At 33.5% G+C, this 13,484-nt stretch overlaps 1 protein-coding gene across 1 annotated transcript in view; it reads left to right on the top strand.

The window, feature by feature from the left end:
* The window catches only part of LOC150108598 (lamin-like), a 118,734-nt gene that overhangs the window by 44,936 nt on the left and 60,314 nt on the right, over positions 1-13,484 (top strand). Inside the window, exon 7 of the mRNA XM_090390885.1 lies at positions 12,448-12,676. Coding sequence (XP_090247011.1) covers positions 12,448-12,676 — 229 coding nt within the window. The remainder of the gene's footprint in view (positions 1-12,447; positions 12,677-13,484) is intronic.

Here is a 13,484-nt window from a genome sequence, read left to right as displayed (position 1 = left end):
TACAACTTTCCAGCCCAACAGTTATGAGAAGAGTTGAAATTTTAAGTGCTGATCTGAATACCCAGTTAATGTCAGACATTCACCAGTGTGTTGCATTTTCATTACAATTTGATGAATCAAACAACTTCACTGATACTGCTCAGTTAATGGTATTTATTCACATGGTATTTCAAGATTATTCAAGTAAAGAACAACTTTTGAAAATTGTACCATTATTGGGAAGGACAATTGGGAGAAGACATTTTTTCATAATTTGATGAATTTGTGAAACAACACAAACTTCCTTTTTAAATTTATGTCTATTACTACTGATGGTTCTCCTGCAATGATAGGTAATAAATCAGGCTTCATTTCATTATGTAAAAACGATGACAAATATCCATATATTTTAACGTAACACTGTATTATCCACCAACAAGTACTGTGTAGTAAAAGATTAAACACAAAAGATGTTTTGGATAGTACATTTAAAATTGTCAATTCTGTTCGAGGAAAAGCCCTGCAACGGCGGTTATTTAAATTACAGGCAGATGATGATAGGGAACTTCTGTTGTACAATAATGTTCTCTGGTTCAGCAGAAATAAATTTTTAGAAAGCTTTCTTGTATTAATTAACAATATAATTTTTCTATTTATCCACAATCGAGTGATAAAAGATGGTTGTTACACTTATCATTTTTAGTAGATTTCTATACAAAATTAAGCAATTTAAATTTAGAGTTACAAGGTAGACATAAAAATTTAATTGACATGTTAAGTTCAATAAAAAGTTTCCATCAATACTTACTTTTATTAAAGAAAAATATAAATGACTGAGAATTTAGACATCTCCCATATTTATTAAAATTTTTTGAACAAAATCAAGAAATGCTTCGCTGTGATTTAAAAGAATTTATTCGTGAAATAGAATTAGTTGAGGAAGAAATAAATTCAAGATTTAAAGATTTTAATAAAAACTGAAATGATTGTATATTTTATCAATAATCCATTTCAAGAAAACTTGAACATCACAGAAATTTCAAATAAAATTAGTGGGCTGTTTGATATAAACCAAGCTGAAGTAGAACTTGAGATAATAAACATTCAGAATAGTTTACATTTAAAATCAATAAACAATGAAGTCATTTGGAAGTATACGCATGAAAAATTTCCAATATTAACTGATATTGCACGAAAAATTCTGTCGTGTTTCAGATCGACATACTTGTCAGAATCCGTTTTTTCAAATATGAACATCATAAAAAATAAATTAAGAAACCAAATTAAATGATCACTTGGATGAGTGTCTGCAATTGGCTACTACTTCATGTGGCCAATCAACCTGACTATGAAAATATTGCGAGGTCCAAACAATGCCAAATTTCACATTAACTTTTTTTTTTAATCAGCTAGCATTTCCTGTAACTTGTGAGTTTGTAATCAATCTGTTGTTTTTTTCTAACTTTGGTTTTCCAAAATAGAGAAATAAATATTTTATTTATTTCATTAATGATGATCAGCCTGTTTTCTATCCACTACAGGGTGAAGGCCTCTCCCATTGCAGGAGGGTTGGGTCTACTTCTCTCATGGTGACCCAATCCATCTTGGGAGAGTGTATATATACTTAGATGAATGAATGTATGAAGGTGAGAGACAATCACAAACATCCATGTCTAAGCAGGATTTGAACCCGCAGCCTCTTGACCGGAGTGCAGATACACTAACCACTCGGCCAACCAGGTTGGCTTCTGTATCATTATAATGGTTAATAGTCGGATACACAAACTCTACTGATCGTAAGTGTTTTTAGCATGTTGAAAATAACAGGTGGCTGCATTCCAATCTTGTGAAGTTCTGTTGCTGCTACACAGTTCTCATAATCTTATTATACAGCTAGACCTCTCTCTCTGCTCATAAACATGCGAAGGCTGACTGTGCACAGTGCCACTAATGGAACTGGGCTCGTGCAATTCTGTGGGCAGTGCAGGGGGTTTGTGGAAGTTGTAATAGTATTTATGGCAAGATATGCAATATCACAAATGTTAATTATTAATAATTCATTTGCTAATAATGAGAGTATTTCTATTCACACCTGTTCTTTCTCTCCTTTATACTTCTTATCCTTGCATGATTTAATAATAATGGTCCACATATTTACATCTTTTAGAAATTCAAATTTACTGGCCTGGATAGCCAAGTGGTTAGCGTATCCACTCTCCAGTCAAAAGGCTATGGGTTCGAATCTTGCCGTGGGCATGGATGTTTGTGATTGTCTGTGAAAATGTCTAGAAAATACTAGTGGTGGTGGTGGTGGGTGGTAGATGGCATTGGTGTAGTTGCAGTTCGTTGGTGGATTGAGTGGCGGAGACAGAGAGCTGTAGAATAGGTGCCCTCCCTTGTTGAGCCTTTGGACTCCCTGGAGGTGTCAGGTAATAATAATAATAATAAATATTCCAACTAAATACAGCATTCTCCTTAATTATGGTTTCCTAATGTACCCTAAAAACACATTAGTTCCCCCCCCCCTTTCACATGCAGATTTGGTTACAATTAAAGAACCATCAAATATGTTGTGCATCCTCCAAAATGCAAGCATGTATTTTCTGCAGGCCACAGCATTTTTCTATCCCTTCATCAGATAGAGGGAAGACGAAAGACTGTCAATTGCCCATGTGAACACGTAAGTTCACCTTATTTGTAAATAATACTATATCATCTGATTTTATATGATGTAATTTTTAGCCATATTTGCACTTTTTTTCTGGAATGGACTTTTACCAGTTCTTCCCAGCTATGTGTGTTTGTCTATACTTGGAGGAACACATAATAGTTCATCCCAGAAAACAGAAGTAACATCTGGTAAGAACTAGTAAAATCATCATCAGTTTCTTGATATATACCATCAAGGAATGTACAGGATAATATGACAGTACTATTTGATTATGTTTACATATGCGCTAATTTTATTGCTAATCTCCTATCAACAATTTTCCTTCAAATCTGTCTATTGTCACCACTCCAGTATTTTCATATCTAATATTTCATTCTTCTAAGGCACTTATAACTGAATCAATCCACCTAGAACTTGGTCCTCCTCTGTGCCTTTTCACTACCATTATTCATCATCTCCAGTGGAGTCATCTGGTAGATAAACTTGGATTATCTTAATACTTGTGTTTATCTCTTACTTTTAACCACGCTACCGGCCAAGACGTCTATAGATGTCAAGGTTATCATGGATGTGAAGTGCATATTAAAATTGTAATACCATTGATATTACATTGAAATATATGATGGATATGAAGCGTATGGGGATGCGTATTTGATCCATAATAGCCGGTAAGGTGGTTAATCTTGGAAAGATTATTATAATTTCCATTATGAATTTAAAAGATGAATTTAACTATGACTGCAGTTCAGATAAGTTATTAATTAATGAATTACTTCATTACTAATAATGTTAAGTATACCTGCTGGTTTTCAGTTCAGGACATAGCCTAGTCATTACTAACATCACGTTCAATCATAAAATTGTGCATAAATTCACAGGAAAGCACATGGAAATATGTGCAGGTATACTTGAGAAGAGGCTAAGAAAACAATTGTGGAAGAGAAACTAGATTTAGGCCAAATAGGAGTTAGATCAGATTTTCCATTTAAGACGTAGTTCAGAAATCATTGAAATATAACATGGATCTGTATTTTAGTTTTGTAGATATGGAAACGGCTTAGGATAAAGTGGTAAAAAAAAAAGCTGGTCAAAACTTTGTGCAATTATATGGTATAAATAGGATGTTATCAGCATCATCATATTCCTGATATACTCTCCAGAAGATATACAGGCTTACATTATTATAAGTAACGTCATATCAGCAGTTTCCTTCCAAATTAATCTTGATAATATTTGAGTCCTTAGATTTTATATTTGGTCTTCTAATGCACTTCTTACTGAATCAGTCCACCTAGATCTCAGTCTTCTGGATTTTTTTTTTTTTTTCCATTTGCATCAGACATTTCTTCTGCTAACCTCTCCTCTTCCATTCTGTTTAAATTGAGATTAGCACTGCTCACAAACTCCTGAATGCTAACATTGTCAAGTTCCTTCCTGATATCTTCATTCTTAATACAAGTGACTTGTGCCATCCTAATTGTTTTTCAGAGCTATCTGTGGTCTTCTGTCTTTGATCCACTGTTTTATTTTTAACCTGGCTTGTAGATTAATAAGTTAAAATTGGTCTGAACAGCTGATTTAGTGTTTTGACTAATTTCTCTCTTATTCCATATTTAATTTGTCATCTTCACTTTGTACCTACAGAGCTGAAAATCTTTTACTTGTTTTCTATAGATTTTCCATTCAGGATGCAGCTGATGTTTTAAATGTTCCTGCATATTTTCATAGTTTTTTTTTGTCTTTTTATAGCTGATTTTCATACCATATTTGTTATGGCAGAAAGTCAGCTACTGGAACAAATCTAAAAACAAACCCCAACACAACATCACCAGAGTTAAAGATCGGTACTATCAATGTAAGAAGACTGAATGGCAAAGAAATGGAGCTAGCTGAGGAATTAGATAAGTACCAGATCGACATAATAGGGGTGACTGAAACAAAAAAAGACAAAAACTGGTGAGATCTTTCTGAGCAATAAATACAAAATGTTATATTCAGGAAATGACAATCAAAGAAAAGAAGGAGTAGCCATAGTATTCAACATAATACGAGGCTAATCTTCTTGAATGGCAGTCAGTCTCAAGTAGAGTAATGTCGGCAAATATGAGAATGGGTAACTGGACAATGAGACTTATTTGTGCCTATGGTCCCACAGAAGGTTCTACTAAGGTAGAAGTGGAGGAATTTTTTGAGGCTTTAGAAAAAGCAACTGACACAATGAAAAAGGAAAAGTTGGTCCTTGTTGGGGATCTAAATAGCAGAGTAGGAAATGATTGTGAGACATACAAAAATATTTTGGGAAAATTTGGAGAAAAAGAGCAAAGCTAATAATAATGGCAAATATCTGTTGGATTTCTGCTCAGGACATGGACTGGTTATTAATAACACCATGTTCCAACATAAAAATGTGCACAAATTCACATGGAGAGAAGAGGCAAGGAATAAGAAAAGTCTCATTGACTATGTTATTGTTCATAGTGATGTTTTTCCACTGGTGCAGGACACCAGAGTGTACAGAGGATTTGAAATTGGACGTGATCACTATTTAGTCTTGAGCAGGATAAAATTGAATTTCATATTGAAAAGAATAACATGTAAGAAAGTTTTAAAGCGAATAAAAGTTGAGCAGCTCTCAGATGTGAACTGTAGACTAAAATACACAAAGATTATTGAAGAAAATATGAAAGAGTTTGAGAACAGGAATCAAACCTTGGAGATTCAGTGGCAAACTCTGAAGAAAACATTCATTGATTCTGCAAGAGAGGCATGTGGTGAGGTTGTCTGCAAGGATAAAAAAATCAGAACTCCCTGGTGGACATACGAAGTTAAAGAGGCAGTGAAGGAAAAGAAGAAAGCATATCAAAAGTTCCTGTCAAATAAGTCAGCTTGTGCTCTTAGAGAATATAGAGACAAATGCAAGCATGCTGAACACTGTGTAAAACTAGCTAAACAAAAGTCATGGGAGGACTTTGGCAAGAATATAGAAAATAAATATCAAGAAGGTGGCAAAATATTCTGGAGGTTGTTGAGGAAGCTTAGGAATGGAGGAAAGAGTGCTGTAAAAGGAGTTAGAGATGATAAAGGTGACATGAAAACGGGAGAAAAAGATATCTTGGAAGTATGGAGTAATTACTTCGAAAAATTGCTAAATGAAACAAGCAGTGATAGGACAATGGTGAAAAACATTCAACAGGCATACGTCTGGAATACATATCCATACTTGAAGTAGAAAAAGCCGTTAAAGGCTTGAAATGTGGAAAGGCAGCAGGAGTAGATGATATTCGACCAGAAATGCTGAAGTATGGTGGTATAAGAGTCTTACAGTGGCTGCACTGCATAGTTCAGAAAGCCTGGACAGAGGGACGAATTCCCGATGATTGGAGTAGAGCTCTAATAGTACCCATATATAAAAAGGGAAATAAAACTGAATGTGAGAATTACAGAGGTATTTCCCTACTGAGTGTTCCTGGCAAGATCTATGCAAGTATACTTGAGAAACAGTTGAGAAGAATTGTGGAAGGAAAGCTTGGTGAAGAACAAGCTGGATTCAGGCCAAATAGAGGCTGTCGGGATCAGATCTTCACTTTACGACAAATAGTCGAGAAAGCATGGGAATATAACAAAGATCTGTATTTAAGTTTTGTCAATTTGGAAAAGGCATATGACAAGGTGCCAAGATAGAAGCTATTCAATATGCTGCAGCTATATGGTGTCGATGGGGCATTATATCAAGCAATACTTAGTCTTTATTTGAGTTGTAAGTCAGCAGTTAGAATTGAAGGAAGTACAGGAAGATGGTTTAATGTTAAATCTGGTGTGAGACAAGGATGTACATTATCCCCTCTGTTATTCATTATCTATATGGATCACATTATGAAGGAAAGTGGTATTAAACATGATATCAAAATTGGAGATGTTAATGTCAGCTCTTTGCATTATGCGGATGATGTTATACTTCTAAATAAATCTGCTACAAGTCTGCAAGATTCCCTGACTAAATTGAATAGTTGTTGTAATAGGTATGGTATGAAGGTCAGCAATAAAAAGACATAGACAATGAAAATAGGTAGAATCGTTGAAAATGTCAACTGTGTTGTGAACAGAAAACCTGTGGAACAAGGTAAAACATTTCAGCTACTTAGGCACGATTTTTACTGAAGATGGTAAATTAAATATGGAAATAGACAACAGAATCAACAAAGCTGGCATGGTAGGAAGTCAAATTGAATAAATTCATATGGAATAAGAGAGAAATTAGTCGGAACACTAAATTAGCTGTATACAAGACAGTGTTCAAACCAGTTTTAACTTATGGATCTGAGAGCTGGGTCAGAAGTAAAACACTTGACCAAAGACTAGAGACGGCAGATATGAGAGTTCTGAGAAAGATTATAGGCGTGAACAGATGGCATCAATGGCAATATCATATTAAAAACGAGGATATTAGGAAAGAACTTGACATTGTCAACATCCAGGAATGTGTTAGCAGAGCTAATCTCAGGTGGTATGGTCACTTAAACAGAATGGGCGAAGAAAGATTAGCAAAACAAGTGTTCTCTGCCAAGTTGGCAGCAAAACGACCCAGAGGAAGACCAAGATATAGGTGGAGTGATATGGTACAAAGTGCCTTAGACGATAGAAATATAAGATCTGATAATGTTGGAGTCTTGACAAGTAACAGACTGATTTGGAGGAAAATTGTAGATAGGAAGTTAGTAATGATGTAATTTTTTTTCATGTAGTACTATCATATCCTGTAAACCCCCCTTGAGGGTACATGGCAGGAATTTGATGATGATGATGAGTTATTTAATTAAGAAATCCTGAGCTTGAAGACACTGGATTATTTAGAGGTATAACATAATGTAAAGAGACGAGTTGAATATTTTAGATTTTAAGATCAGGGTTAATGCCACATTCCTTCACAATCTGATCTATGTAAATCACTGTTTCCTGAAATGTGGTCTGCATTCTGGTGCTGGTCTCTTTGAAAATACAAAAGCTCATATACAGAATATGAGCTGTTGATAGAGAAAATTTAGCTACAACAGCTAAAATACAGAAAATTGACAAATCTGTAACTGTTGTTTATTTACATTTAATAACATGTAAAAAAAAATAGTCCTATCCCATTGTCTAAACTGAATCAGATACTCATAACCGTATTAGATATGGTGTTCATTATTTTTTTTTATGCGACTCTCCCACTCTGTTCTTCTTGTTCATTCAACAAACCTTGTGTCCAATCATTAGAAGCCTGAAGACCAGCAGTAACATAGTCATTCCTTGCATCTTCTTCCTGAGTAATTTATGCATATTTTTATGTTAAAATGGTGGTTCCTAAAGTTTATGTACCCTCAAAATCTCCTACAGAGACACAAGAACCACTGATGAAAATATTGTCAGTATAAATTAAAAAACACTAACCAATTACAAAAGTATTTATTTCATATGGACAGAGGATGAAAAATATACAAAAAAAGATTGTGATGTGACTGTTTTGATCTCATAGCTTTTCATATTCAGTTAGAATCTTTGTGAGACCATGTTTAATTATTATTCTATTGTAGGACTTCGATTTTATATTCACAATGCTGAAAAGCTGCTCTTGCAAAGATATGTAGGCATTAATGGTAAAAGGACACAAATGATACATCACTTATTTTTTATATATATTTTTTAAATTCTTCAGCACTGTTCTCTTTGAAGATGTGTTTGGTTGCTGAATTGTACAAGAATTCTTCTATTTTCATTCAGAACTGAATCCTCATTGAAAATACCTATGAAAATCTTTTTTTTTAACAACAAGTCTGGTGTATTCTGTTATTTCTTCTTTAGCACGTGGTAGATCATATTTGCTAGCTAGTTCATTACTATTTGGAAACATGTCAAGCATTCACACCATATGTTTTTTATATAGTTTAATTTTGTGAGAAAAGTTTGAATTTAGTTAAGCATGTTGATATCCATTTCTATTTATGTAAAATTTTATGTGTCTAATGTTGCTACAAATCTGTCTTCATTTTATAGTGGTAGAAAATTTCTTGCTTCTTCATGAAGATTAAATAAGTGTTAAAAAAAAAGTGTTTACACACCATTCAAGTACCTAGACGTACTTGAGTGGTGTGCAAACCAGAAATGAAATGTAAAATCCATATCAACACAATTGTTTGAGAAGTCATTAAAATCTAATCATTTCACATGTTGATAATAGTAATTTCTTTGAGTAAACTTCCCAATTTTTCAAGAGCTACTTTAGAACAGAGGCATAGCTAGGAGGAGTGGAGGGGGCGGTCCGCCCCAGGTGGCACTTTGAACCTTTTTGAACTTTTGCAGTTAATTCTAAAATACAGTCTCGAGAACTCATTTCCAATCATTGTAATACTACTGCGAATTTTCCTCACAATTGCTGTAGGTGTTGCTAGTTGTGGGAGGAGGTTTTCTAAATAAAATATATTAAGAATTACATACATTATTATGAAATAGTAGACTTCACCAATGTCATCGACGATTTTGCTAACAGAAAAGCAAGAAAAATAACATTTTAGAATGTTGAAATTAAAGTTTTATTTCAAAAATAAACATAGTGTTTTAATTTATTTCCCTATACGTTGTTTTGACTTTTTGTAGTATTTTTGGTGTGTATTGTGAGGGGCGGCAAACTCAGGGACCGCCTCGGGTGACAAAAGCTCTAGCTACACAACTGCTTTAGAATCAAGTACTTCATGAAGAATAAAACAATAAACACCAATAATGTGTAGATGTTGTACCTTAAAATAAAAGAAAACCAGATTTTGAACTATTCATGGCTGCGCATTATCAGTAGTAATACCAACTGTTTTTGATCTGTTCAAATGAGCAAATAAGCAAATACAAGTATTGGGACATCTAAACGCTTTGGTAGTTGTTTCCAAAGACTTTCAGAAAAATAAATTCTCCCTTCATTTGACCATTACAAATATATTAGCAGTGCACTAATATATGCATTTTCACTCTGATATTGTCTGTTCATCAAGATGAATAAAAAAAAAAAAAAGGAGATGTTTTAATTTTTTACATGATTTTACTTTGCAAATCTCTGTGGATGTGAGCAATTACACACTGGAACATATTGAAAACAGATATCCCACTAACTTTTTGCGCAGCATCCAGCTTCGACAAATACAGATTGCACAGTTTCGATAGTACATAGCAAATGAAATTCCTTGGCTATTACATACGTTTTTTTGAGTTAACTTTAAATTCCGATTTCTTCCATGGAAAAATTCAGTTGTGCTGTTTTGTTTGACGTTGTATTAACTTTTCTTCAATTCAAATAAGATTTGGATGACAACAAGTTAGATGTAATGATATTTGTCTGGTTTCAATGAACCATTCAAAGGAGTGTGAAAACAAACAATGCACAGAGACATCTATATCTCTTTTGAGATGCAAAATGATACTTATTCCAACATGTTCTTTTTTTTTCTTGTTTACATCTGTTGAAGGATTAATAATTTTGAACTTAATTTTACTTAGATTAATTTGTAATAATAACAATAAATTATAAAAATATCTAATTCACAGTTCTGTGAAGCAGCTACAGTAAGTGAGTATTTCTGTAATTATTTGGCTTTATTTTAATTAAAATAAATGAAAAATCACTTCATGCTAATAGTAAATGAAATTTGAGTTATATTTATTTTAGTAATTTTGTAAAATCATAATTTTATGAAAATCATCTAATAATATTAAATGATTTTCATAAAAATCAATTTAAGTATAAAAATTTACTGTGGTATTTTTTTCAACCAGTTTACAATATAATTCTAAAAAAGTGTATATGATTATTTACTTATAATTCAAACATCTTCATTAGGATAATTAATGAAAAATTGAGCTGTTGTATGTTTTTTTAAGTAATCTCAAATCCTGTTACCTGGTGTCAATAGACAAGTGAATTCTACAACTACTATTTCCATACTAAATATGGACAATTTTGAGCTACTTTGCATGGGATCAACATTCTCTCTCTCTTCATATTTATGAATTTAGGGACACAAAACACACGTGTTGAAAAGATTATTTTACTGATTAATAATAAAATATTGTGATTAATAATATGTGTAAATGGAGAGGAAACAGGAGAGTTCCCGGTGGAGAGAGGAGTCAGGCAAGGATGCAAGTTATCACCATTATTGTTTAACTTTTATAGTGAACAAATGTTTAGAGAGGCACTTGAGGATGTAGAAGAAGGAATAAAAATAAACGGAAGAATTATTAATAACTTAAGATATGTGGATGATGTAGTAGTGATGGCAGAAAGTGAAAATGGGTTACAACAAATTATTCAAAGAATTGAAAACTCTTGTAAAGAGTATGGACTAAGAATTAACACAAAAAAGACCAAGATAATGATAATGGGTAGAAAAATAGGAGATAATGTAAAAATAAGATGTAGAGGAAAGATTTTAGAAGAAGTGGAAAGATTTCAATATTTAGGTAGCTGGATCTCAGAGAAAGGAACTTCAGAGTTGGACATTAGAAATAGAATAGGTAAAGCTAAATCGGCATTTATGGAAATGAAGAGAATTTTAATAAACAAGAACACTAAAATAGGCATTAGAATTGGAATAGTTAAAGCAAAACAGTTTGGAGTATTGCAAATTATGGAAGTGAGTCATGGACACTAAGAAAGAGAGATATGGAAAGAATTAATGCATTGGAAATGTGGTGTTATAGAAAGATGGAAAAGATTAGCTATACAGAAAGAATATCAAATCAAGAAGTTTTAAGACGAGTTGGGATGGAAAGAACACTGTTAAAGAATATTATGCAAAGAAAGACTAGATTTGCAGGACATCTTCTGAGAGGTTCTTCGGGACACCTGACAAGAACTATATTACAAGGGAAAGTTGAGGGGAAGACCAACTAGAGAGTGGTTTAATGACATCGTGGAATGGACTGGTTTAAGAATGATGGAAGCGACTGACAGAGAGAAATGGAGAAGAGCTGCTTATCTGCTGCAACCCTCAAGAGGGTTGCAGCAGATGAGCAGCTCTTGAGGATGCTACCGGACGACGACGACGACGATGATTAATAATAAAATTTTGTTTCCCTAAATTCATAAATATGAATGCTGATCACCGTGTAACCTTAAAAGAAAGATTCTCTCTCTCTGTTCTCATGTATGAAAAATTAGTGTATACTTATGCCAATGATATGTGGGATCAGGAAATAACTCTAAAATACCAGTTAATGAGTAATCTTACATTTTTTTCCCTAATAAAACTTTATGGACCCCCCCCCCTCAGAATGATCCTGAACAGAAATTCAGCTGGTGCTTTACAATTGTATTTTCTTATATTTATATATAATAGGCTTAATTATGTAATTATCTTAATTTGTATTGGCTGCAAATTGTATTTTCTGTATCAGCTTAACCACCTTACTGGCTATTATGGATCAAATATGCATTCTCATACTCTTCGTATCCATCATATATTTCAATGAATATCAATGGTATTACAATTTTAATATGCACTTTGTATCCATGGAAACTTGGACGTATATATATGTCCTGGCCGGTAGTGTGGTTAAATCAATGTTGTAGTTTTCAGTTAAGTGTAATGGAGTTCCCAAATATCAATTGCACTTGTTTTCAGAAATATGGTCCTCCCAATACTTCTCTAAGGAAGTGAATGCTGGAATCTCAAAAAGGCTGAAGAGAAAAAAACTCCTCCACCTAATAATTTTTTCTAATTACTAATATAAACTTCATATAAAAACTTACTCTAATTTTATGCTTTATATTTTAGGTTAAACCTTTCTTCAAATAGTTCACGTACTACAAGTCCCCAGAGATCTTCACAGTCCCCACGACTTACTCCACTGAGAGGCACAAAACGTAGACGGGGACTAATTAGTCACTCCGAAGATAAAAGTACTAGTGATATACAGGTATCCGCAAAAGCCAAAGGTGAAATAGAAGTTGCTGAACATGATTTAGGAGGGAAATTTATTAAATTATTCAATAAAGGTAACAAGGTAAGTTTTTAGTAGTTTCTTATCTTAGATTTTCTATTACTAGCCCTAGGTGATAAACAACTTTACACTCTTCTTCCAAATGTCACGAGATGTCATTAATTCTTGATATGTACGAGGGTACAGTACAGGATGCTAAGATTGTCAAGGCATCAAAAATTTTGTGTTGGCCCTCACAAAGTAATGCAAATTTTCTGTAGTCTGATATATTTGCCTAATATATCATTGTCACATGCTAAATTCCAGACCTTGTCAGTTTATAAACTGTTGTTAATGCTGTGGCTAATTTTTACCCTGTTTACCAGTATTAACAACAGTTATACTGTTGCCAATTGTATATTTGGTTTAATCCTTTATCCAAGTGTAAGCAAACAAAGTTTGCACCTAAAGTATTTTCAGGACTGGGGCAACTCGTGGTAAAGGGGAATAAGTTCTGATCACTTGCCTTAGTATCTTCCATAATGCAAAGCACATCTCCTTGTGGACATGTATAATGCTATGCATTAAGGGAAGGGCTACTACCCAGCTCCCACTGGTTTCAGCCTGTATTGAGGTCTCATCAGTGGGAGCCAGATCCATGGGTGGTGATACTAAGGTGGAAGTAATGCAGAAGTCATATCACCATATACCAGTTGCCAAAAGGTGTCAGAACACCTTATTATTAAAATAAGGTGTTCTGACATTAAAATAATGGATTAGAAAAGTTGATGGAAGTTTTTTTCACTTGGCTGTGCTACCAATTATATATTTGGTTTAATCCTTTATCCAACTGTAAGCAAGTGTTCTATCAACTATCTCTAATCCAGAGAAT

Source organism: Typopeltis vanoorti, chromosome 3, assembly GCF_054136105.1.
Source record: "Typopeltis vanoorti isolate ZY-2024b chromosome 3, IOZ_Tvanoo_1.0, whole genome shotgun sequence".
Classification (NCBI taxonomy): Eukaryota; Metazoa; Arthropoda; class Arachnida; order Uropygi; family Thelyphonidae; genus Typopeltis; species Typopeltis vanoorti.
Note: the sequence above shows the minus strand (reverse complement) of the source record. Positions and strands in the feature narration are given on the sequence as shown.